This window comes from Poecilia formosa, unplaced genomic scaffold (assembly GCF_000485575.1).
Source record: "Poecilia formosa unplaced genomic scaffold, Poecilia_formosa-5.1.2 Scaffold28, whole genome shotgun sequence".
Taxonomy (NCBI): domain Eukaryota; kingdom Metazoa; phylum Chordata; class Actinopteri; order Cyprinodontiformes; family Poeciliidae; genus Poecilia; species Poecilia formosa.
In genome coordinates, this window is record NW_006799967.1 from 1481725 (window position 1) to 1507832 (window position 26108).

The window sequence follows — 26108 nt, forward strand, 5'->3', positions numbered from 1 at the left end:
AAACATTACAGATATTTCATCTGAGTATTAAATTTTACATACTCTCCTTTTTCTATGAGGAAGTTATTCTCACTGGAAACCATTTGCATTTCATTTGTTAGAATCCGTTTCACTCAGGAAGGTAATCGCAGGCACACTGTCTCCAATCTGCGTTTCCTGAGTGCATAATGGTGACAGTTTAAAAATGTATAAAAAAAACTAACATTTGGTCAGCTTGCCTGAGTGGTCTGGATATACACTATCCAGGCTATCTGGATAGTGTATATCCAGCTAGCCTGGATATACACTAAATAAAAACACCAGGAAGGTTATATACCGAAAGGAAGACTTTAGCTGGTAATCTTCTAACAGAACCATATTTGAAAAACTATGAAGTACCCCTTTAATCCACAAGCCAATAATATCAGCAGGGAGTTCAAGTTTGCCATCAGTCATAAGAGCAACTACTCCCTACATTAGAGGCTCGTACAGGAAATGATCGTTTATCCCGTCCAGGAAGTAATTAGAGGCAAGAAGAGAGTTAAACTCTTACAAATACTGGGATCAGCTGACTAAGTCAGAGTGAAACAATCATGTTTCTATTGTTTTTTTGGGGTTTTTTGTCCTATTCAATCTCTGCATTCCTGAAGCATGTCTCGCAGATTTTAATTACATCTTCTGCATTATGGCAGAAACCGACGCGCACCTGAGATGAGATTAAAAAAAACCCAACCCTGGACTCCCATTGCGGAGAGGCTAAAAGCAGACAAACAGAGGGACAAAGCGCCAAGAACGTCGACGTGCCTCTCGCTTTGTGTGAGCCTTTAAGTGGCGGTTGGGTAAACATGTTGGATGTCTCAGCAAATACATGTGGGTGACTCTGGATTCTTCTGTGGCTTCAGCAGACGGACAATGGGAGGATTGGAACGGCCGTCGTGTGCAAAATGTCATCTTAGAAGGATTAGATCCGTCATTGATGCAAGTTTCTGGGTCGATACTTGTGGGAAGATGACACGTTTTTCTCGGTGCGGACACAAGAGGCCGTGACAAGCGAGGCTTTACGGTCTGAACCAGCGGGACAATGGGTCAGAAAGCAGCACTCCGCCTACCTTCCACTTCCTCTTCATCACAGATATGCTTGACAAAAGATGCTCCTCTGTCCAGCACCGCTTCATCTTCCATTCTGCTGGACGAAAAAAAAGGAAAACATTGGTGATTAAATGCCAAAGATTGGACATTTTTTTAGAAATGGTTTTCTTCACTGAACATCACAGCCATTATTTCCAAAGGTTTATTCAACTAAATCAAATTTCAAAAAGCATTCGTTGAGCAGTTTTTCTAACTTTCTCCACTTTTAAGTCATGTTGCAGTCATGAACGATACTCATTTAATTGGAATTTGATCTGCCAAACCAGTTGCAGATAATTAATCCCCTTTTATTTAACAAATAAAAATCTAGAAAGTTTAGCCAAGTGTGCATGACTCAGTACTTTTCAGAACCACCAGCAGGTTGATTGGGGTGTGTCTCTGTACCAGCTATGTTGTTCTAGCAAGTCCTGTTTTAGCCATGTCTTTCTTGGAAATCACTGTGGCTTATAGGCATAATAGCTGGATGGCATCTCTGAATTCCCCTGCGGTGGATTCTCAACTGGATTTAGGCCTGGACTTTGACTGGGCCATCCTGACAGATGAAACCGCTTTGATCTAAATTGTTACATCGTAGCTCTGGTCCTCTGTGCCGGATCATGTTCTTCCTCATGTTCGCTGTGTCTCCGAAAGGTTTGTTGTGGGAATACATTTACGTATGGTTTCCCTCCTCTGATGTGTAGTTACACTCTGCACTCTAGTAGTAGGGCTGCATGCTTCAACATGCGCTCGAGATCAGATTTTAACTGGAAACCTTTCTCCTAACACCTTTGTGTCTGCAGCCACAAGGTCTGAAAATAAGTCAAGAATTAATCAAACCTCATTTATCAATTAATTTGAATTTTTCTGGGATTTAAATGAAATAATTGATGAGGAGTGCGATCTTCTTCTAGTTTCTGGTGAAATTATCAACCACTGATGTAAAGGGATTGCACAGCTAGTTAGTTAGTAACATTGGATTAACTTCCACAACTAATTATATATTCAAAACTAGAGTCTGACTTTTTCCCTCCAATATTATTGAACATACCCAACCGATACAGCCTCATTAACCTACTCTGCAGCTTGAAGCATGAATTTATTTTACAAACAGTTGTTGTTTTTTTCCATGTATCACAAGTGCAGCTGACACACTTGAACGTGCCAGCACACGCGTCAGTACCAGACTCCGAGTAAGAACTGAAAGTCATTGTGAGTCTTTTTTTTTTTCTTTTTTTTTTCTCAATCACAGTTATAAGCCGCATCTTGGGCATAAAACAAGGATGCAGGTCCAGACAGCATCTTAGGTGACTTTTCTTCTCTGCTCTAGACTTCGTTCCTTTTTATCAAGCTGCTGCTTAAAGATGTTCCTGTGAGCTTGGAAGAAAATTCGGTTCCCCCCGCCCTCTCTCTCTCTCCTGGTCCAGTAAAAGTACACACATCCAGGCTATAAAAAGCTGCTTTAGGCCACATGACGTAAAATAGTCAAGCAACCTTTTCTATAAACAGAAAATCGGTCTGCCACAAGCATTTCGTACTTTGCGCCACAGACTAAAGTTTTCATCACCTGCACCTTGGCTTGTTCGATTAAAACCGTCTTAAGTGTGAAGAGAATCAAAATGAGAGAATCACGTTAAAACTGATCTAGATTGAGAAGATATCAACCCATCTGAAATTTGCCAGAAGGGGAGGCTGGAGGGGGTTTTTGTCAGCTTGCAAATTAATCAGAGTGGGGCAGCGCTGGCCACTGTAAACAAAGCCAGGAAGAATACAGCGTGTTCCTTCAGTTACTTTACACACTTGTTTGAGTTTCCCATGAGGATAACGATATCTGGACGTGAGATGACAGAGGTACTACGCCGATAGCAAGACATCAAACAAGTCACGAGAAGTGTGCGTTCAGTAATATCTCTGCCCTCCTTTTGTCGCTGATTAAACAGCAGTTGTGCTACGACGCTACGTTACGTGGAAAGACTCGGCGTTATCTTCTAGCCGCCCGTTTCTCCTGCCTGCGCTGTATATTCCACCCCTCCAGGACAGACTGTACTGAAAGTACCACTCGTTTCAAGGACTTGATTACGTCACTCTGTTTTCTTTTTGTGCAGATCTTGTTCCTGGGCAGCCCCACTGACACAGTTTGAACGAGTATTATCAGCACACTTTTTATGTTTGGCATCTTTTTGTGTTATGCTACGGTGGTTTGTTGTATTCACTGAAGATTTTTTTTGTTGATTTGGCCATGTTTATACACACTGCGATGAGCCAGGTTAGGTCTAAGATTGTTCTATAGTCTTGTGTTGCCAAGAGTTTGTAAGGCCGCCTTCTTTGACTTTTCACTCTCAGAACATATTGTGTGTGTGAAAGCTTTGTGTACTTCCTCATATTTCTTTCTTTAAACCAAATGTGTTCCTCAGAGATCAGTTCTTGGCCCACTCTTAAACATTTTGCATATCAACGGTCTGCGTTGAAAAGTAATGAACAGTGACTTTCATTGTTATGCCAATGACACTCTACTGCATTCACACCTTAATATCTGCTGTTCTAACCACAACAATCTTCCTTTATGGTTCAGTGCACTTGGTGCTATGTTATTTTAATGCCAAAAAAGTGTTTTTGTAATTTCGAATTAAAATCTTCAAATCTTGGTCGTATCCTTCCTATGCAATTCCGCATGATTCTCATCTCCTATCAGTGCTCCATCTAGGATTTCTCCCATTGAGCTTGATTTGTCTGAGTGGAGGATGTGAACGAAGCCATTCGGTCTGTGTTGGCCACGTTTCTAAATGTTGAGCAATTAAAGCCGCAGTATGCGTAAGACATTTTATTGCATATATCTGGATGTGAGATGACAGAGGTACAACGCAAAGATGTCGTGGCCCTTTTGCCCATAGGGTTGTTTACAGCACACACATTTTCCAGTAAGCTTCATCGAGCTGATTCATTACATACATCACTGCCTAGCCATTGGTTAAACTCAGATCCAATCGTTTAAAAGTTAAACGCCAAGCCTCCAACAAGCAATCGTCTCTCAATACCCAAAGATTTAGACTCTCTGTATGACGTAAAGCTTAGAACAAGGTGCTTTAGTTCTTCATTAAGTTCTTTAACAAAGACCTTATCACCATTTGAAGAGAAGCAGACCCACAGCGCTTCAGTCCTTCATTAAGTTCTTTAACAAAGACCTTATCACCATTTGAAGAGAAGCAGGCCCACAGCATGACACAAGTCCCACTATAGGGGAGTTTTCCCACCAAAACCACCTTGAGGGTTTATTACCAAACAGCTCAATTTTAGGTCGATCTTACCAAACCACACAGTTTCACTTGAAGCCTCAGTGGAGTTAGCTAAACTTTTGGACAAAAAAGTTTCCAATCTGCTGATGCCTAAAGTTTGTTATTAAGACATCTGTTACTCCCTGGTACCGAGATATAAGTGACACATCTTCCAACTAAGTAACTGGGGGCTAAAGGAAATTGACTTCATATTTATACCAAAAGGAATGAGGAAGTCATGAATTACTAATAAGCATATAGCACTAGATGGTTTTTCCCCCAGAATGAATAATAAACTGAACTCAAATGGTTGTATTTTTCCACAGTTTCAGTGTGAGGGTTATGCTATCAATACAACATTACAACTAATTGTAAGACTTCTTACTCATCTGAACGAGGAGTGGCAACAAGTATGTTTACGTCTGTTCAGACACTTCTGAAACTCACAGGGTGCAGCTGCTTTCATTCACTGCAGCACAATCACACCACACGTGTGGGAAATGAGGTTAAGGGGGCGTTCCAAGAACACGGCTCAGCAGTTTTTTTTTTCCTTTTCTCCACCTTTGCAGCAGGTATAGAAATGCAGCTAGGTGCATGGAGACAGGTCACGTAGTGCAACGAAAAAGGCCCTCTGAAAACCACTGAATGCACAGGGAGAGCAAACTAAGTTCATGTTTCAGGTTTCCTGCTGGCCGTGGAGCAGCATTAATCACTTCACACGGTGGCCTGGGACAGGGAGGGCTTAATAAAGGGAAAACTACCAGAGGTGGTGCAGGGACACCCAGGATGCAGCAGAGGAAGCGAGTGCGCGGCCGGTGTGTGAAGCAGGCTTGAGCGACACAAAGAAACCTGAATTATGCTCTTTTAGCATTGCTCAGCAAAGTCAACATGAGGCCAAGGCATGGGAACACATGGAAGATAAGATCCCGCCGTATCTCCTTCGTCACATCATTGTTATGGGAGCATATCTGGATCTCCGCTTTCACTTCCTGTCGTGGCTACTTTATGCGCAGTGGTCAGCTTTCTGCTTTGCTTCGTGTTGCCCTCGTGAGGCTGGATAAACCCGCCAGAGCATGAGGAGGCAGGATCAGGATCAGGGATCATCTACATCTCTTTACAGAGTGACGTACCCAGTCCCAGCAGTCAGCTAGATTTACCATGAGGGCAGCAAGTGCAACAAGATGTACAATGGCGAATTAGGAGCCCTGCGCTGGTAACGTCTACACTTTGCTAAAGGGGCTAAATTGTCTGGAGGAACTCATTTCAAAGAGCCCATTATTAATCGGTGTTAACAGTTTTTTTTATATATATATATATGTAAAGTTAAATAAAACATTTCAATTTGCTGGAAAATTCCTTAGTCAGCTTCTCCAAGCAATCTCAAATTGACATCTATTCAACAGCACCTGCAGTCATATGATGCCAGGTGAGTTTGTTATGCCTCAACAGCGTTAACGTTAGCGTTAGCAAAGAATAACTAGCCGATTTTCTTTTATGCCAAGTGGTACATTTTCACACACTTCAAAAAAACAATCTCTGTAGATAATGCTTAGCGTGTTTAGAGCATATATTACGCACAAATGAACTTTCAAAAGGTTGGGGAAAAATGTAGCTACCTATAAAATAGCAAAGGGAAATCCCATCTGACACTTGTCACAATAAAAAAAAAGTAAAAATAGAAAGAGTTACTTGAATAATTACAACCATAGTTAACAAACTGTGGTACAAATAACCCTGGTGAATCCTTTAGTAGAGTCACAGAGATAAGAGGGGAGCTAATAAGTCCAAATAGCTAAAACCAAACCCCACAGTGGACACTGAAGCAGACACCAATGAACCAGGAAGTACCACTGACCGCATTGAATTTACTTCTGAAATGGCAAGACGGATTAAAACCCAACTTAAAGATATTTCTAGCTGCAAGTTGGAAAACTAAAAGGATCTGCCAGATCTCTGCACTCCCTGAACAGGCTAACTGTCAGGAAAAACGGATGCAACAAAATAGCAGAGACTTAAGTTCTAACACAATTCCTGACAAAAAAGTGATTTAATGCACGACCTGTTGGACAGGTATGTCTTGGGTTTTGCAATTTCCAACAAAGAAGGTCTGACTGGTTAAGGAATTAAGAGGATGTGCAATTTCGAGGAACATAACTGTTAAGTTTCCGCCTAACAATAAGAAGCTTCTTTGTTTCCTTGGCATACAAGAAAGCAAATGACAGAAAAAGGAAGACAAAAACATTTCCTTGCTATAAACCACGTGTCACCCAATGGAGACAAAGGAGAGAGAGAAATCAGGGCCAGTGTGTATACGCCCCCACACAGATACGTCACTCTTCGCTCTGTATTTACTTTGAAGAGGACTCAACCCAACCCTGCAAATATTACAAGGAAATGCAATAGCTAACATTAGATGGCACAGCTGATGCAATTCAGGTGCTTGAGAAATAAGTTCAAAACAGACGGAGGGGATTTCTGCTCGACGGTAATAATAAAGTCTGATTTGCTACAGAGTTGTGCCAGGAATTGCGCAACAATGACTTGCACAAATTTTACAGCAGCAAGTCTGACTTTTCAACAAAACCAACCCAACTCACTCTGGACATAGTTTCTAACGTACAGAAGATGATGATCCGCTTTTCTGTTTAGCTGTTGTTTAGCTGTTTTATTTTTGTGAATCATCATTAAATAGTTAGTCCAACAAGGCTGAATTGCTTGGAACTTAAATGTTTCTTCACCATATATTTTGGAAACCTGCACATTTTTCTCATCTGTCATACTTTACTCTCACCAACTTGACTGTTGTGCCTCTTGTGAAGTTATAAATCCAAACATAAGCAGATTTAGCAGTTTTTACTTCAATGTGCTTTTTCAAGGGAAATCTATACTTCATTACTATTCTGTAATAAGAGCGTTTTTTTTTTTAATCCTTCCCTTTGAGTCGTTACAATTCCTGATACTCCCTTGGTTAAATGGTGATCCCTCTGAATTACCTACCTAAACCCCATCGAAACTCTTTATCCTCCATAAAGTGCTTGAAAAAAAAACCAAAACAACAACTGTGAATCACCAATAAAGGAACGACTCATCTCTCCATAAGTCTGGTGGATGCTTCCACCAAACTTTTAAATGAAGCTTTGGATTCAAAAGACTATTGTACAGACTTCTTTCTGAAAAACGAAGAGCATGGAAAATACAATTTTTAAATGACACCCTATGCCAGTAGCTTTCAGACATTTTCTTTTTAGATTGTGCATTTGTCTGGATTTTAATCTATCAGGGTTTTGTATCACTCAGTGCTTTTCTTCTTTAGCTTTATAAATGTCAGAAAAGTCAAACCATTTTTGAAACTTTATAGTAATTGTGTGGGTTGGGTTAGTGATGCATTACTCTATTTCTATGCTGATGACCCAGTTATGCAAATATACTTGGCCTACTCATTCCACAATACATTATTCTGCTATGATTTGTTCAACTCAATCTGAAAAACCAAGGATATGTTCTTTAAAAAAAAAGTACATATAGACATATGCCTATATGTATGCCTGTGTTGATAGGCACACAAACAGCTTTATTGGTTTTTGTCATCATTTTTTCTCCACAGAAGGTACAAATATGATAAGCTATTTTTCTAAATATCTTGGCATTTCAATTGATGACAACCTGGCTGTCATTTGGAACTCACTTAGGGCTTTTTAGTTGCTGCTTATTGTGCTTTCATTTAACATATTTTTAAAAAACACACACTACATTATCATCCAGCCAACTTCTTGTCTTACATTGACATAAAGCCAATTGACACTATTCTTTATCAAAGAGCACCGAGATTCATCACAGAATGTAAACCTTTTACCCACAATTGCACTTTTATGCATCCACTTCCTACAGACACATTCAGTAGTCTTTATGTTATTTCTGAACTTGAGGGAACGGCATGTGAAACTTGAAACAAGCTCCAACAAAACAAGTCTTACCCAGGTGAGAGATGTACAATACATTTAAAGGATATAGTCGAAGGACCGCGGGACGGTTATCAGGTTTTAATGTTTTATTTCTGGCGTCTCCTGCCTTCACAGTTAGCCATTTCCATTCTTTAGCTTTCCAATTCTGCTTAAGGATAACACTGTTTTCTTGGTTTTGTTTAGAATGGACCTCTATTGAAAATGAGTGGCTTAAAAGGAAAAGAAAACAAAACAAATACACCGCGGGTTTGTGGTTTTCATATCTAATATCACCGCGCCTGCGCTGTGAGGCACACGCACAGCTTTATTCATAAAGATGGACAGCAGATGATCCATCCAGCGCTGGGCCTGCTCGGTCTTTCTCTTCCTAATTGATAGTGACAGGTTCTTGGAAAATAGATTACCGTCCGTTCATAGGCACAGCGGTGCAGGAACAGTGGCTTATCAAACGGAGCCTTTTTCAGTGACTGGTATTTTTCCGATCACGATCGGTTTTTAATGATCCACTAGTTTGTTTTTGTTTGTTTTTTTAACCTAGTCACAGAAATACTACTCAGAACCGAAATTCACCTGTAATACAGAGTATAAAGCAGATCTCTACTCCACAACTGTCCTAAATCCAAACTCCAATTTACAGATGAAATGGGGACGAATAAACTTTATAGTCGAAGTTGTACTTTATCCGAAAAACACAGGAGTAAAGTTAACTTACTTGCTCTTTTCGGAACTCATGGCGACAAATTTCTTCCTCAAAGATGATCAAGCCTTGTACTCGGCAAATGTCTCTCTCTCTCTCTCTTCTTTTATGTTGCTCCAGTTGCGTCTTTTGGAAGCTTTCACCTTCTCTCTCTAAAAAAAAAGTAACAAAGGAGGCGATGAGTTGCGTGCTATCTGGCGGGGATGATCTCTTTGACTCGGCAAACCAAACTCAGCACATGAGGACGCACAAGCCTCCTCATCTAGCTGGACTCGTGCCGGGCCAACATCTTAAAGAAAAGCGGAGCGTCGGAGGCGCGTGGAGAGTCTCCGTGAGCTGCGTGTCTGTTTTCCATATTTAACGTCCCATCCCTCCTCCTGCGTGACGCCAGCGTTTGGAGGGGGGGGCGGAGGTCACAAAAAGTTACTCATGGGTGGCGCTCCAGATGCCTCCACTTGACAAACTGCTCCTCTATTGTTTACCAAATTAACTTGCCCTAGAATCTGAAAGCACTTTAAAAATAATAAAAATCCTTCGGCACAATAAATTTAGACGAATAAGGGAGTGAGACATCACTTTTAGATATGTAAACTGTTTATTTAAAACACGTTTTAAATTCAATACAATTTCATCAATTAAAAACTTTGGTTTCACCTCAAGTAAAAACATAAAAATAAAAATAGCCCACTCAATTAAAGAAACAAAGCTATTAATTCAGGTGGTTTTGTTCAGTCCTACTGGCAGTACCAAGTAAAGGCAGACAGATGTCCAAAATAGCCTACAGGTTATAATGGGGACTGGTGACACCTTCTGGAGGAACTACAAGTGCATCTCGGTAAGTTCAAATATAATCACATTTGTATTTATGCAATCAAATTTTTTACATTTACTGTGGCTTTCTGCCCAGGCTGACAGAGTCTGAGGGCGCACAGAGATGCAAATAAAAGAGGTAGAGTGATGATGCTGAAGTTATGAGTCCATTTCAGTTACTTTTTTGTCCGAGCTGCATGATCATCCCTTCAAAGCTATTTTTAAAAATAGCTTTGACTTTATGAGTATTCTTTAAAAATTATAAAAACAATTTTTTTTATTTTATTTGTGAAATGAACACAGATGCTGAATATTAAAGCAACCTGTGCAGATAAGCACACATACACACACTTTAGTATTTCAAGCATTATCCTTTACTAAATGTTGGAAAGATGTGCACTCATTTCCATTTATAACTACACAAGTAAAAAAAACAACAACAAAAAACAGCAAAATTATATTAAAAAAGTGCACATTTTCAGATATTGAAAACAACAAATGAATGAGAGAAGTGATGGTTTTTGGGGTAATTCATTGTTATTCCAGGATGTTATTCCCTTTTTCCCGTCACAATGTGCTCAAGAACTCCTTCACCTAAAAAAAAAAAGAAAAGAAAAGAAAAAAATCATAAAGGACATCAAGGGTCATCAAAAAAATACAGAGTCAACGTTCATTTCTGATACTGTTGATGGAAAGCACCGGCATCCAGCTTTCGGCTCAATAAGCAGTTTTTGATTTGAGGTTAAACCGCAATGCGTTCTTGTTTACAATCAACAGAAAACTGCCCAATAAGCATCTTTATTAGCTGTGTGAAACCCAGTTGAGAGTTTCCTTCTCAACATCAGAGCTCACAGACACTGCAGAGCAGGTTGCACAATAGCATTCTGCCTTCAACAGCTTGTTAAAAGTCTGTGCTACAAAAGGGAACTAATGTTTTTATAAAAGTAGTAACTACTACTATTGTCCTCAAAAGTGCAGAATTACCAGAATGCATCTGGAGGTGCACTAGTCAGAATTTTCCTGGCACAGACTGACTTCCTGCTTTTTTACACCTCAGCCCTTTAATGGTATTGGCTCCACCAGTTCCCCTTCTGACAGTCTCGTGATTTTATTTTTCTATATTTTGTTCCCTTTTGTATGAAGACTTCCTGCATTGCTTAAGAACCTTCACTCACCTTCTCAATCATGTCGGCACTCTTTGAATTGTTTTGCTTAAAATCGTCGTTCACGTCCAAGGTCAGAACGGGAACGTCACTGAGATACTCAAACTCCATGCTGTGGGCACACGCCATGTAGTTAGTGATGTTTAACAAGTTACATCCCTGCATTCAAAGCCATTTTAAATAGTAGAAACTCATGCTTTTCCATGTCCGAATGTATTCAGTTTTTGAGTTTTTAAATAACATTTGAGTCCAAGATATGTTTTTAAGCTGTTTAAATCAAACTCAGCTTAAGAACAACCAAATTTAAACTTTCCTAAAACAACGTACACCTGCATCCACAAATATAATTACATAAATAAAATAAAAAAATCAAGGTGTGATGTGGCAAATCAAGGAACGCATTGTTTCTCCTCTTCAGAAAAACAATAAATTAGACTCATAAGACAGAGGAAGGAAATTCATACCTTTCCAAACTCTAAGAACTGTGTCCATTAGTCTTATCTTTGAGCATTATATCTACTCTAAGTGCAGTATTGTTAGATCAATGACTTGTCAGAGTTTAACTGTTTAAACAAAGCAATGACTCTGCAGTGAAAATGTAAACATTCTAATATGCATTTAAACATGCTTATTAAAAAAAGTCCATCATTGTCTGTAGTTTTTGTTGGTCAATTAAAAACATCCACATTTTACAGTTCTTTTCATTGAAGTAGAATATACAGGAAAAAAAACACAATGCCATTTCATAGATCACCAGTTTACTATTAAATTATAAGTGCTCCCATCTGTAATGTGTATATAGCTACTGACTACATTATTTGAATAACTTTTTGTTAAACCATCTTAGATTTTTACTTCAGAAAATGGAAATTAGCCTTTTCTTCTTTTTTTTTCTCCCACTTACCCAAAACTAAGGAGAATAAGAAACGATGGAAGGAAAATACATTAGCATCACCATCGGTCAATTTTAATCATTTTTTTAAAATCAGTCTGATAAGTAAATCCAGGTTAATATTAAAAGTTTATATTTCCATCTTTGTACAGTTTTTTGTTTCAGAGGGTTTGTGGGGCAGTTATGGGGTGTTTAACAGAAGCAACATAATCGCTTTTATATTGGGAAAAACAATACGAGTAAATATTGGTTATCGGCCATAGCAGCAGTATTCATATTGGCCCAAATTTTCATATCTGTGCGTGCACAAAATAAAAAAACAAATTCCCTCCATTCGGACTGTTGTGTTGCCCTCTTGACTTGACATCTCTTTACAGAGTGAACATTTTTCTAGTAGCCTTTTCCATTTTGTTCCATGTCAGAAACATGGCTATGGAGTTGTTAAAAACTTTAAATTCTAGCTCAACCTTTAAATAGTATGCCAACAATTAGGATGTGATGTTAGCATCCGTTTTCCCATTAATGACCAGTTCAGGTGCATGCATGTGCATGTGACTCACTTCATGGTCTTATTCTGCAGCCAGCTCTCATGCTTGTAGTGGAGCTTCTCCAGGTATTCCAGAGGGATTTCCTGTTCCTCCTCTCTTCCCCTCATGTGTAATCGCTCCAAGCATTTCTGTGATGCAAACAGGAGAAAATGAACTTATTTGTGTAGACCCGGTGTTCTCCATTACAAAAATATCTATTTTGACATAAAGAAGAGCAATCGGTGAGTGGAAGAGTACCTCTGGTGAAGCTCTGAGGTAGATGATACCATCTAGCTCAATGTGCTTGCCAAACTGGTTGTGAAGCCAGCCATGCAAGTCCTGGTAGATGGACCATTCAGTCTCATTCATGCATTCACTTTCATATAGGTTGCCTGCAAAGATGTACCTGAGGCAAAAGGTGAGACAGGAATACCTACATTACTGAGACGTAAAACATGCCTCTCAGTTAAAACCATACCATAAAGTAAAGTTAACTGTTAAGAGCTAAAGCAGAAGCAAATGTTGCAGACTTAGCAATGACGAGATTGATTACAAGAAAACTCTGTTTTTTTGTTGTTGTTTTTTTCTTTCTTGAGATGTGTGCGCCCTGATACCTGTCACTGTAGATGGATCTCTCGTAGAACAACACAGGATTCTCAGCCTCTCGGAGCTTCCCGTTTGCAGATTTGATCTGGGCTCGCACTCGGCTGATGCAGGCGTAGCTCTGGAAGGTGTAAGCCCACCTCTCGGGCTTCTCGTACATCATCTTCAACACGTTGCCGCCGCTCCTCTGAGACGTGGTCAGCTCCTAACGAAAACGAGGTCAAGACCGTGTGAGAGGCTTTCCCCTCCATCGGCTCAAAACGCAGCAAATCCACCTCAAGCTTTGTGAAGAAAGTACTTACCATAAACATTTATCACTGTTAAATATTAAATGTACCCTGACATAACTATGGCTACTGAGGAAGGGAGCAAAAATGAAAGAATGTTTCAATATCAATATCCGCTCTTCCGGTTCAGGTTATTGCCTCTACATTTAGACAATCTAATCTCAATCCCCTGAGTTTAAAGAGTCGTCATAGTTACTGTTACCATTTCGTAATTTGAAAGGGAAAAAAAACACTTTTCTATGATAAAGGATTTGATACAAACACATTTAAAATGAAAAGTTTAAAACAGACAGTGGAAAATCTACATCAGGGGTGCCCAAAGTCGGTCCTCGAGGGCCGTTTTAGTTCTCTCCCTGGTGGTAGTAACAATCTTTTCAGCTTGTCAATGTTCTCCTGTGGTCTCTAATGAGCCATCATTTGATCCAGGTATGTTAAACCAGGGAGAGAACTAAAACGTGCAGGATGCTGGCCCTTGAGGACCGACTTTGAACACCTGTGATTTACACTCAAGGCTTTGTGAGCTTAAATTAAGACAAAGAACCAGAACAAATCCTGCATCTCTATTATTTTTACTCTAACAGTTGAAGAAAACATAAGCTGCAATAAAGAACATCTCTTAGTCGTTCTTTTACCCAAATTACTTCTAAGTGAGAAAAAAAAAAAACTGTAAAAAGAAACTCTTTAGTTGGACATGAAAACATAGATTTGTTTCAACCTGCCAGTAGAGGGCGTCTTATTATGCAAGCGGCTGTTTATTGTAGATGTGGCAGCAGGACCTTATGCAGTGGTCTGAAACATGGGATTGTTGGCTCAGTGACATCAATGTCAGAGTGCATAATGTACACAAAAGATAAACTACACAACTGTTTTTCTTTTTAAACCAACTCCAAAAACTAAGCTGATTCTAACCAGCTTCTTCTTTTCAACCACACAGTTCAGTTGCCTTCTCCTTACAAATACAGAAATTAATCACTTGCAACATCTCTAATATCATGTTTATGCCTGGCAGACTAATGTGTGTGCATGTTAAACAAAACAAGGTTTAAGCTACAGGTGTTCATGTCTGTGACGATGACATGCTTAACTGTCGTGAAAGCACCTGTTCCCCTGGGTGTGTCATGTTAACTGTAACCAGAGCAGATATGTGGACAGATGGCAGCTGCACTCTAAATACGGATGAAGGCTCTCCCAGTTATCTAGACATGGATAAATGGCGGTCTGCTGCCTTCTGAAGGAGCCTTGACCACCGAATTATAGATATAAGTCTCATAGGTCCGTATTAAACTGGCTTTCTGTGTTTTTGTTTTTTAATTGTGGTCTCTTTTCAGCTCATTAAGCCGCAGTGTTGGAAATACCTCAAAGTCGCTACTTGTTGTTTGGACATTGCACCATCTAGCGATCGGTTCCGGTACTACCTCCCAATCTGTGCTCTCCTGCTCCAAAAGGCGCACAAAAGTAGACTTCCCAGCCGCTGCACACAAAAGATACACCAGCTCGACTTCAGCCATACAGTGCAATAAGAACTACAAGCGTAACAGTAGAAGTAAAAAATATTGCCATTAACTTTCAAGTAAGATAAAGAGAAAAAGGCGGACATATGTGACTGAAATTGGCGGCAAAGTAAATGCCCGTGCGAAAAACAATGCAACAATGTACACAATTCAAGGCCGTGCTATGTAACTAAAATATGACTCAATACACGTTTAAAAATCTTTAAAACTTTAATAAAAATCATATTTCTCTCAGACAAGGTTAACTCACCAATGTTTCCTTCGATTGAAATGCGCGTTATTCTCTTCTCCATAGAGTCATTCATTGGGTCGGGGCAAGGTCTCTTCGGTATAGCAGGCATCTTCAAAGATTTGATAATCGACTCCAAAAGCGGCTTAATTGATTAAGGAGAACAGGGTGAACAGCTGCAACTGGTGAGAAGTCTCTTGTTTAAATTTGGCGGAATAAGTCCGGAAGTAGTCCGCCCCGGAACCATTCTCCCCACGGACCACCCACTTCCGCCTCTGTTTACGTATTTGTGTAAACTTAAGTGTTTTAATGAGAAAAATCATCAAAGTCTCATTAAGAAACAAACAAAACCAAAAAAAAAAATGTGCATAAATAGTTATTGCTTCTTAAATATATTTTACATGCTGACGCGCAAAATGTGGGGAAATTTAAACTTTTGAAAGGCTGCAAACACAAATTCTCAAGGTACACAGTAAAACCAGATGATTCAGCGAGTCAAGACCACCTTTATTTGCCTTGTAAACAGAATAAACCAATTCAGTAGCACTGAAAATCCATATCAAGCCATTATTTACAAACATCTCATCAATCAATAAAGCAAAGAGGATCAACTGTAGGCTGGAGGCTTCGTTGTGGGCATCTCATGAGGACGACATGTATTCTATTACACTTCAGAGTATCTGCTGATCAGTAACATTCATAATAATAATAATTAGATAAGAAAGTGAAACAAACATTAAATATGCAAAACAGGAGTTTTCAATAACTGAATAAAGGAGACGAAGCAGCCTCTAAAAAGACTCAATATATTCAATTAAGAGAAAGCCACTACTCCATGCTCACTTCAAAAAAAAAAAAGAATCAGTCAGTCCTCAGTATTTACACATCAATTTTACTTTCGACAAATTCTGTGAGTTTCGACAAATTCACTGTTTTTGAGCTAAAGTGAACAAGCTTTTTCATTTCTGTCCCAGCCAAATTCAAGAACTATTACAATTATTAAGATTTAGCGTACGAAAGAGCCAACTGGTGATCCGTTTAGTGTTTCAGTCATTGCATAGCAACTCAACTTTTACATTACGAAAGGGGAGCATGCTTCAACTTTTTAAAGCACAGTAGCAAAAAGAAAGAAAGAAAAAAAACAAAAATCACATAAGTAGAATAAATCATTAGTTGTGCCTTACAGCTAACCTCGGAGGAAACTGATCCATTTAACATTCATTTGGAAAAATATGAGGAAAAAGATACAGTAGCTCTCAAAACTCAGCTGTTCAAATTTCAGGATTTTAAGACTTGGAGCATGATGAAGAAATCATTTCCAACGTTTTCCACCTTTAATGTAATGTAGTAGCTACTTGCACAACTTTAAAAAAAATAATTAAATCTAAATTTAAATTTCAGCATTTAAATTTAAAGTTGTAGTTTATAGATTAACAGAGGGATCTCGTTATGAAAAAGTATGATACGGTTCAGGTTCGTTCAAGGGTGTGGAAATTTTCTGCTTTTTTTTTTTTATTTCGTCCCGAAACACGATTTCATTAGCTTAGCTTTTAAATTGTACAATTTTGTTGAGTTAAAAGGTGGGGAAAAGTTTGGAAAGTTATCCATCATGGTCTCGCATTTCTAGCTCTAAAAAAACATGAAATTATTACAGGGGGCGTGTGTGTGTATACGCTTGCGCACACAATCAGTCACATGACACATCTTCTCACAACGTCCAACATATGCAGAGGAAAAACATTCAGGCAAGAGTGGTTTGAAAACTTGTTCAAAGTGCTTCATGGCTATCCAGATACCAAGGTATGTAGCGTTATCTGACTCAAAAATGCTTATAAGTTCTCAAACAGTGTTGGTTAAATATGCATCTGTATCTATCTGCAGGTATGTATGTACAGTTGGAAGGTTTCCGATCCCTCGCTAAATGTTTCTACTCGAAAAGGTTTTAGGGTTTAAAGGAGGAAACTAGCACACAGGGACAAACCTAGGAGCTTATTATTATTATTATTAATATTAGTCCCTGCTCTAAAATATGAAAAAAAAAAAAAAAAGAACTCTAACATCACTTTTATAACCTTTGACACATTCATTAATCATCACCTTCTCAGAGCACAAGGAGACTTGCAAAAAAAGAAAAAAAAGGAGCAAATTTGGGAGTTTACAGAAAAAAAAAATCCATCCAATAAAAGGTAAAAAATAAAGTAACAAATAGGAAAGTTCAGGGTTGTTTAGGTCTAAAGGGAGGTAGGTTGAAAACTTGAAATATGTCGATCGAATATGGCCTTAATCTTCGGACAGTTCTCCTTGCTGATATAGGGCGACGACGAGCCATGCTAGGCACTTAGGGTTCTTCTGTACTGATGGCAACTACAGCAGTCGACTGAACTCTGACCTTTGAATGGAGAACGAAGCAAAAGAGGGAAACCTACTGACCAAGACTTAAAGCTGGCTTCAAATTTCACCGCTATTCTCACTTGTGAGTGCATTGGATGATCAGAGAAATGAAAATTTGTGAACATACAATATGTCTTTATAATCCTAAATTATCATCATCATCATCATGTGTGGATACAAGGGATTCTCTTCCATACACCTAAATGTTTTTTTTCTCTCTCTCTCTGTTAATCAAGTCTGAAATCCCTGATAATAATAATAATAAAAAAAAAAAAAAAATTAGTCCTGGTGCCTTAAACCTATCAAAAACCCAGCCGTCTTCCTGGCAATATTAAAAACATTTCCCCAAATGGAAATCCATGTAGTACATACTGCATACATACAGCCAGAGGAGGGGGTGGGCGTCTGTGCAAAAAACTAGAACAATAAAATACACGTCTGCATCGCTGTTTATCTATCCTTAGTGGTGAGTTTCTCAATCAGCTCCTGTAGTGGGGCCAGCTCTTTTCTGTCAATGAGGTTGAACTCCTGAGAGGAGAGAAAGAAAAAGAAAGGGGGAGGTTTTTAATACTTGTGAGCTGATATTGATGTTATTCTTAAAATATTTTAGAATTTTCACCTGAACAAAAAAGATGAAGTGTTTGAAAGAAGTGTTGAGGTGGGCCTCCTCCTGCAGCTGCATGACGGAGTCAAAGTGCTGGTGGTAGATGTGGGCGTAAACCCTGAACAGCCGCTTCAGGATGGTCTTCGCCACAGACATGAAGTTGCGCTTAAAGGGAACGCCTTGAAAAAAGAAAAAAAAGAAGAAGAAGAAGAAGAAGATAGAACAATTAGGTGAATAAATAGCAGGAAAGCTATTAATTGACTAAATATAATGCTTTGAAACTTTAATCCATCCAAGACTTGTAGAGGGTTAAGAGTCAGGAAGAGGGTAGGTAAAAATCTCTGCAGATCACACACATCCTGGACATGAACTGCCTAGACTTTTTCCCCTTCAGGTCAGCACAAAAACTAGTCGCCATAGAGACAATTTGCAGTTTGGGAAATGTTAACTTAATGCGTCATGCTGCACGTTTATCCCGCTTTCCTTCCACGCAGATGAAAAACAAGAACGAACAAGATCTGGACAGCACGTTCACCCGGATTGCAAAAGTGCCTGTTGGCAGGCCACAGCACGATTGGAGGAAGGCGAGAACAATCATGACAGCAACACACAAGCCCCTCACAGCACCGACATGTTAAGCATTCGTCTCCAGGATGGAACATTTCTTCACGTTCAAACAGACCTCCGCTACTCCCCGCTGTAAAGCTCAGCAGTGTGCTGAGGAGACCTGCTACAGGAAAACAGAGTCTCTTCAGATCAATTATTTATCAAAAAAAGAAAAGGGAAAAAGGGAGCGTAGTATTTATTTGTGAAGAATCGTACACATTAAAACTTCAAAAGGCTCTGATATGACAGCTTTAAAAAGAAACAACAACTTTAGAGCAGCGTTTTATTGTAAAAATCATTCAAGTGTGAATAGGAGCATGAAAATGATCATGCTCACCGTCGGGTTGTATGTTTTTCATATTTCCGGTTGAGTTTCAGGGTGACGGTCATATTGAAAAATAGTTGTCGTTTTCGTCATTTTCATGACTTGGATGAACTTTGTCACATCGTACGTTTTCAACTTTGATCATGCTAGTCATACAATTTGTAGTTATAATATTTAGCTGAAATCAGTCAACAGAACTGAACTACCTTTGCTGTTTGTGAGTTTTACACCAGACATCAACTGGAAGGAGATGAAGACGAGTGACACAGACAGGGAGACAGTCGTCTTTATGTTTAGTATTAGCTTCCGCTAATTTTATTATGTTTTTAGCAGTTTAGCATTAGCTTCTGCAAATTTTAAATGTGGAAGCTACAAATTCTACAATTTGTTTTATATTAAGCAGCTTAGCATCAATTTCAACTACTTTTTTATGTGTTTAACGGTTAAGCCCGACTTTCCACAACTTTTAAATGTGTTTTACAGTTTAGCTTCCACTCATTTTTTTAGTGATAAGCGGTTTAGCGTCAGCTTCAGCTATTTGTGATTAGCGGTTTTGCTTTAGCTAATTTTTTTTTATGTGTTTGGTATTAGCTTCAGCTAATTTCAGTAATGTGTTTAGTGTTAGCTTTGGCAAATTGTTTCCTGCTTAGCAAATAATTTTTTGACACTAGGTATTTTTCTGTAATAAATATTGGCAAATTTAGTGCAAAAATCAATTTTCCTTGATGGCCATCTTGAATTTTTCAGTGGCTAACTTTTTTTTTTCTCCAATAAAAAAAGCAATCTTTTGTGAACAGCTATTGCAAATTAGGTTCTTGTATCCAAATGCGAGAGATTTTGCTGAATTATTCAATTATCTGCTGCACTGTGCTGCTTGGCTCTCAACATGGAAATCTAAAGATTATAGAGAAAGAATGCAGATCTGCTGCCTCAGGGAAGGCACATTGAGCTCTTCTCCTGAGACGCACACTTCTGAGGCCAGCTGACATCCATTTATGCCGGATGGTATCTACAAAAATAACGCTCGACGCTTAACAACGCAGGCCTCAGCTGGCATAGAGGCTGAGACATGACTGTGTGATTCAACCACAAATTACAGAACATGAATCCTGTACAAGCATGAAATCTACCTCTGCTAAAGAGGCAGGCTGCCGCTAATTATACGTGTAAAAAAGATCAGTGCACTGTGGACTGTAAATATTAAAGCAAGAAGACGGGGCCATGTCTGTGCTCTATAGAGCCACGATTTCCATTTTTACTAACTGTAGCTTTAGTGTACTTGTATAGCTGCTAAAAAAAAATAATAATCAAAAGCAGCTTGTACACTTAGAAGACGGGGAAAAAGCAGCTGGAAAGAAACCTCACCGATCTTTGAAGGGAAAAGCGTTTCATCATCCAGCTGGTCCTGCACCCACGTCATGAGGTAATCGATATACTTGGGGGCTGAGCATTTAATGGGTTTCTTGATGTTGGTTCCGTCGGCCCAATGGTACTCGTACCTGCAGAGAATAGATACAAGTTTTGCTTTGGCTTTATTTTGTGTGTGTGTGTGTGAATAAACTATAAATATAACACCTGGAAGGCCAGATAAGATTATCCAGTCTAGTCACCAGATGTCATTCTCAGTAGACCTTGAAGAGGCTAATCTAAAATAGTCACTGACATGCAAAATGTCTGGTGAGCGTCCACTGCCGAGGCAAAAACACATCTCTACTATAAGAGGTTAATAAAGTGATTGAATGCATCGGATGTTTCAGAAACTTCTGCTTATGTTCCGTTTGTTGTTCAGCTGATATATGAAAAACAATGCAATACTCTAATTATAACTGTTGTGAAGAAATTTGCCAGACTTTAATAAAAAAAAACAAGTGGTTGCTAAAGTGCTCTTACTTAGGACCAGCAGACATGACTGGACAGCTTTCTTCTGTGCAGAAGTCTGTGATGGTGCCGTACAGCATGTTGATCTGGTTGAAGAAATCCACCGCTGAGGAAAAAAAATAATCAAAAAGAGCAAATTATTATTATTTTGTTGATGCCGGGATTAACAGATGTCTCCCCGCATTTCATTTGCCAGGCAGAAAGCCCACGTTGCATTTCCAGAATAAAGTTATTTTAAAGGTTTTGACGTAAAAAAACAAGTTCTTATTTCAGGTTTCCATCGGCATGATGATATTTTTCTACAGAGGGCAAGTTCCAAATACGGAACATGGAGAAACCAGAAACTGCAAGTAAATGCAGAAGAAAGGATTAAAAACAACATGAAAGAAAGGAGGATAGACAATAAAAGAATAAAGGACACGAGGAGGAAGAAAGGATAGGTAAAGGTAAGGAATAAAACAAGGCGTCAAGTTTGACACAAGACAGGAAGGAGGACAAGATTAATAAAGCCATGAAAAAGAAACAAAGAAAGGGAGGAGGGAAGGACTGAAGACATAGCACAAGGGGGAAAGAATAGAACAAAGGATGGAAGAAAAGAACAGGATGAACAACAGGATGGGGAATAAATACTTTTCCATACTCAGAATCTTTTTCCCAAATGAGCTCCCACTGGACCGTCCCTTTAAATGAGCCACCATACTGGATCTGCTGCTGCTAGCATTAGCATTAGCAACAATGCTCACAGTCACTTTTCTCCAATGCAAACAATCACTACATGGTAGCAATAAATGCTAAAAAGTCTCATTTGAAAGTTGCCATCAAGTTCTTTCCTGCTTTGCCAAAAGTGCTGCTTGTCAGGTCACCATGACAACCAGCTTTTACAGCATATTTAAAGTTACACTGACCCAAGTGATGGCTTTCCATCACTTCCTTACAGGAAGCAGTGCTGCCGCTAAATCGAGGCTCGTTTTTGGACTCGCATTTCCCAAGAGGAATGTTTTAATCACTTTATCCCAAAACTAGGAAGCTGCAGTCAGGAAAACAATAAATCAAAGCTTCGGACTCAACTGTCCATTTTGTTACGACACGTTGACACGTAGATAAAGTGACACGTCTCCAGAGATATTATGGGACTTTTGTGTGTGAATTAGGTGTGGATTTTCACATGGGCAGCTCTTTGTACAGCTGAGCAGGTCGGACACGAAACAAATAAAAAAATAAAAAAAATAAAAAAACACATTCCTGTGCAACTTCTTTTTGTTTCCAGCATGTTAAGAATGACTGATGCAAGGCCAACATCTTGTTTGACAAGCAGTTTTTTCACAACTCCTGTTTATTTGGACTTTGAAATCAGATCAATTCTCTGACCAAGTCATTCTAACACTAAGTCATGATGTTAAAACAATACAGATGTAGTAATATGAGAATGAAGTCATATGATAATAAAGTCTAAATAAGATAGAGAATAAAGTCTTATTACCAGGATATTCAGAGAATGAAGTAGTAATTTTATGAGAACCACAACACCAAAGATTAAAAAAATGAGTTAAAGGTTTTTTTCCTCATTAAAACATTTGTTTTCCTCATAATTTTAAGACAGTTCTGGTAAAACTGCATCTTTATTCTGCTAGCATTACGACAAAACTCTTGTAAACAAACAAAAACTCTCACAGCCTGGCCCTAATACTTTGTCATGCTACTTTTATTTTATGACTGAAATAAAAGCAACTTTTAGAACCTATTTTCTGTCATTAGCTTTTTTTTTTTTTCAAGAAAATGAGAAAAACAATTATTAAAATCAGATCTGGCATGGGGGAAAAAAAAAAAAACAGATTTTATTTTTAAGCCATGTCACACTGTGTTGCTGCAGCTTCCTATGAGCAGCAATCATGTGAAAAGTCAGTGAGCCCTGATGGCGAGAGAAGTGACTTCTTACAGCTGTTTTTCTCTCCCGACTTCCCTTTATTGTGAAAGTCAAAGCAGCTTGTGCAACAGACAGAAAAAAAAAAAAAAAAAGAAAAACAAAAACAAAAAAATCTTCCACTGTAATGAAAACCTGCACTGTGTGGAAAGCTGTGCTGCGAACCTGGTGCAAAATTCTTAGTTCGTAACCATTTGGCTGCATGTCGGCCCTGCTGAACAAATTAAACTTTACAAGAACTGGATCGTGGGAGGAATTTATCTTTAAGCAGAGCCATTCGCCGTTGCTTAGCAGGGCTCTTAACGAACGGCTCAATAAAATCTATTTAGCATTCGCAGCGGTCTTCCTGGCATGAAAGCGAGCGGTCTTTAGAGGCGAAGCCAGGAGCTCGCACCATGAAAGTTCACCCTCACCTGATACACGACCTGGACAAACTGACATTTGAGGAACGAGAAGTTATTTTTAAAGACAAAAGAAAGAAAAGGAGGTGCTGAGATAAAGAATTTGACTGAAAAAAAATAAATAAAAAAAGGCAAAAGGCAGGACTCACTGTTGACGGCGACCCACTCATTTAAGTCTTCCCCCTCGGGCAACATGACCGCCATGCGCAGGTTTCCACTCCCCAGCGTCGCCTCGGCATGTTTCAACAGCTCATACTGATGAGAACCCTCTGGGATATTCTTTTTGGGCTTGAATGTTTTGGACGAACGGTTTCCACTGTGGAAAGACGGAGACAAACGGAAGGATTGTGAGTCCACAAAAGGGAAGTTTGCTTAAATAAATAAATAAATAAACAAATAAAAAATCAAGTCAGGGTTTTTTTTTTTTCAATTATTACTGACAAAGGAGCCACAGATGCAAGAACAGCGGGACAGAACAGTACATCTCTCTGTGTTTAATGAGGCTGCATTCAGGATCTCGCACTGCTCCATTAAACAAGAATTTTTCAGGCATCAAAGCAGAAACGCACCGAAACAGCTCGGCGGCTAACTAAACCGCCAGCTAAAGCAAATCTGCGTCTCTCGCATCTGATTTTATGAATGAAAAAAAAGAAGAAACCATCGTGAGAATTAACGTAGATGAATAAAATAAGCACCTAAAGCAACATGTGCTGCCATTTATGAAGACAAAAACATACCAAATTTGATTGTTTTTTTTTTGGTGTTTTCACTGTAAACTCATTTTAATCCCAGCTCCCCTGTGTAAAACAGAGCATTCAGGCCAATTAACATTTTTTTAACAGATGTTTTACTGCTTTTATTAAAGTGTGAGGCAACACATGCAAAAGTGCAGGCCAAATGAAATCTGAATTTATGAAACGCAATAGACAGAAATTGACTGTCAACATGTCCCAACACTGAATGAGCCAACATCTTCATACTGCACACACCCTCTCAAAGTGAAAACACAACTAAAGCCGGTGCAAACAAAGCGAATGTTTATTAATGGCAAAGATTTATATGAAAGAAAACCTCATTTTAAACAAAGCTGAGATCTCTAGTTTGGGGATTCAGTGCGTTTTATATCAACAACTTTTTTTGGAAAACTCTTCAATGTCGCACAAACTAATAACTCCAATAGAGTAAAAGTTTAATTTTCGCTGAAACAGAGAATGCTTCTGAAAAATGTAAATATTATTTGTAATTAAAATGCTGATATGTAACTCTGGTCGTAGTTGCTTCCCACCTGTATAGGTTTTAAATGCAACAAATCTATTTCAATTAAAATTTCATTTCAGCAGAACTTTGGTTAGAAATGTTAATAAACAAGACAAAGCAAAACGAAACCAGGTTTTAACTGCAGAGGGAGTGAGTTATTACGAATCAGTTTTATATGTAAAAATTTAATTTTGTTATTTAGTTTACCATTTCGACTTAATGGTTTCACCCACATACAGGTTAGGTCCTGCCATCCAAACCAGTATTTTTTTTCGCCGGTTGTTTTTCTTCTCATTTCAATTTTATACTCGGTTATTAAACAGTTTGTAGTTTACAGACGACACAAAAACACATTCCTTTCTCAAGCGTACAGCTTTAGGGGCCAAATGAAACCGAACTGTGTTTTGTTTAACTGAAGCTAATGTTAGCACTTGTTAGCAGTGTGCACCAGCAAATATCCAGGCCACACGACGAATAGATTTCAAAAATAATTCAAATTACATTTAACTATAAGTCTTCTTGGAAAACATAGTAATTGTTTATACGTTGATCCAACTAAACTGGAATGTGTGAGGATTTTTAAACAGAAAACAAGAACCACACACGCAAATAACACTAATGATGAAAAGGCAAGTCCAGGAAGTAGACTAATCCTTTGTTTATTTTATCGCTAGCTGGCTTCCCAGCAGTGAAATATCAGCTACTGTTCTCTACAACTTAAACCCAAATTATGAAGGCAAAAAAAGGATTTCACCAAGTATTTATTACTCACAAAAGGAAGCTCATGGTTCCCCGGAGATCAGGAAAAAAATATCTTCTTTAAATCAGGCTGAGAGGATGGACACCGAAAAGGGGCTAAACTCTTTAATGTCACTCTTCTTCTCGTCTTTTCTGGCTTTTTCTGTCGGAACCGATGAATTTCTCAAATAAATAATCGTACTGCCAAAAACGCTCTACGCTAGCAAAACAGAAAGCAGCTTTGTTTGCTAGACTCTGATATATGACTGCTGCTCTAAACGCAGAGCGAAGGTACCTGACTTCTTCAGCAGATGGACCAAAAGGGATTTCTGATGTGTGCTGCCATCTAGTGGATTAAAAAATTAAGGCACTCGTTTTAGTTTAATGAAGTATGCCTTTTTGTTTTTTTAACACAGTGGGATTTTTTTAAAACAATATTTACCCCCCCCCCCCCCCTTTTTTTTTTTGTTTAACCGTACAATTTTCAATTATTTATCACGTTCCAATCTCCACCTTTTTCCTGCAGTCCTCGTCAACCTAAAGAGAAAAAAAAAATCAAGTAGTTTGCAGAAAGAAGTGGAAAAACCAACTCTACACCCAGACAGATAAGAACAAGAAACAAAATAGAAATGTTTTTGGGGGTCACAACTTTAAGAGACCTTAAAACTTTGATGAACCTCTTCTTTGCTCTAGCATAATAAAGACACTAAGCCAATTGGCTTTGTAATTGACTCTCATTGACTCCTGGTTAATATTTTCCTCAGAGGAAGATTCAATCACACAGATGAGGCCCGAGAGAGCGTGTCAAGGGCAGACAAGCACACGAGCAGAGGACAAGGAGAAGATGTACACAACATGTCCACAGAGGAGGAAGAATCTTCTGTGACTCATCAGAGGGATTCTAGGGCTTCACCAAGGATTTTTGAGACA

General features: G+C 38.8%; 3 protein-coding genes across 7 annotated transcripts in view; all 3 read right to left on the reverse strand.

Annotated features, from left to right (window-relative positions):
* LOC103135941 (electrogenic sodium bicarbonate cotransporter 1) overlaps positions 1–9376 on the reverse strand; it is a 35011-nt gene extending 25635 nt beyond the window's left edge. For 2 of the 4 annotated variants that reach the window (XM_016669807.1, XM_016669809.1), the window contains exons 1-2: positions 9051–9376; positions 1089–1162 (exon numbers count right to left, since the gene is read on the reverse strand). In XM_016669807.1, the coding sequence (XP_016525293.1) occupies positions 1089–1162; positions 9051–9070 (94 nt within the window). In that variant the 5' untranslated portion in view covers positions 9071–9376. Of the gene's footprint in view, positions 1–1088; positions 1166–9050 lie in introns of all 4 variants that reach the window. The other 2 variants (XM_007548970.2, XM_016669808.1) reach the window with 1 other exon arrangement.
* A 238-nt stretch (positions 9377–9614) lies between these two features.
* On the reverse strand, positions 9615–15302 carry dck (deoxycytidine kinase). 2 transcript variants are annotated; one of them, XM_007548845.2, is made up of 7 exons: positions 15079–15302; positions 14673–14788; positions 13042–13235; positions 12686–12833; positions 12461–12576; positions 11021–11120; positions 9615–10439 (listed from the first exon to the last, which is right to left on the reverse strand). In XM_007548845.2, the coding sequence occupies exons 1-7, from the start codon at positions 15167–15169 to the stop codon at positions 10413–10415; spliced, it is 792 nt and encodes a 263-aa protein (XP_007548907.1). In that variant the 5' UTR covers positions 15170–15302; the 3' UTR covers positions 9615–10412. The 2 variants fall into 2 exon arrangements, with proteins under 2 accessions (XP_007548907.1, XP_016525376.1); XM_016669890.1 differs by lacking the exons at positions 14673–14788; positions 15079–15302 and adding an exon at positions 13333–13538.
* Positions 15303–15543: 241 nt separating this feature from the next.
* LOC103135878 (MOB kinase activator 1B) lies at positions 15544–25497 on the reverse strand. The gene is made up of 6 exons (XM_007548847.2): positions 25213–25497; positions 23333–23499; positions 20874–20967; positions 20349–20482; positions 18068–18231; positions 15544–17976 (listed from the first exon to the last, which is right to left on the reverse strand). The coding sequence occupies exons 1-6, from the start codon at positions 25224–25226 to the stop codon at positions 17899–17901; spliced, it is 651 nt and encodes a 216-aa protein (XP_007548909.1). The 5' UTR covers positions 25227–25497; the 3' UTR covers positions 15544–17898.
* Between the last annotated feature and the right edge of the window lie 611 nt (positions 25498–26108).

Excerpts from the sequence above, each read along its gene's own strand:
- dck (XM_007548845.2), bottom strand. The coding sequence starts at position 15,169 with ATGCCTGCTATACCGAAGAGACCTTGCCCCGACCCAATGAATGACTCT. Across the intron at positions 14,789-15,078 it reads TTCAATCGAAGGAAACATTG|CGGCTGGGAAGTCTACTTTT; the intron begins GTGAGTTAACCT and ends TTTTGTGTGCAG. Across the intron at positions 12,577-12,685 it reads ACCTCAGAGCTTCACCAGAG|AAATGCTTGGAGCGATTACA; the intron begins GTACTCTTCCAC and ends TTTGCATCACAG.
- LOC103135878 (XM_007548847.2), bottom strand. Across the intron at positions 20,968-23,332 it reads TGAGTGGGTCGCCGTCAACA|CGGTGGATTTCTTCAACCAG; the intron begins GTGAGTCCTGCC and ends TTTTTTCCTCAG. Across the intron at positions 17,977-18,067 it reads ACTTCATCTTTTTTGTTCAG|GAGTTCAACCTCATTGACAG; the intron begins GTGAAAATTCTA and ends CTCTCCTCTCAG.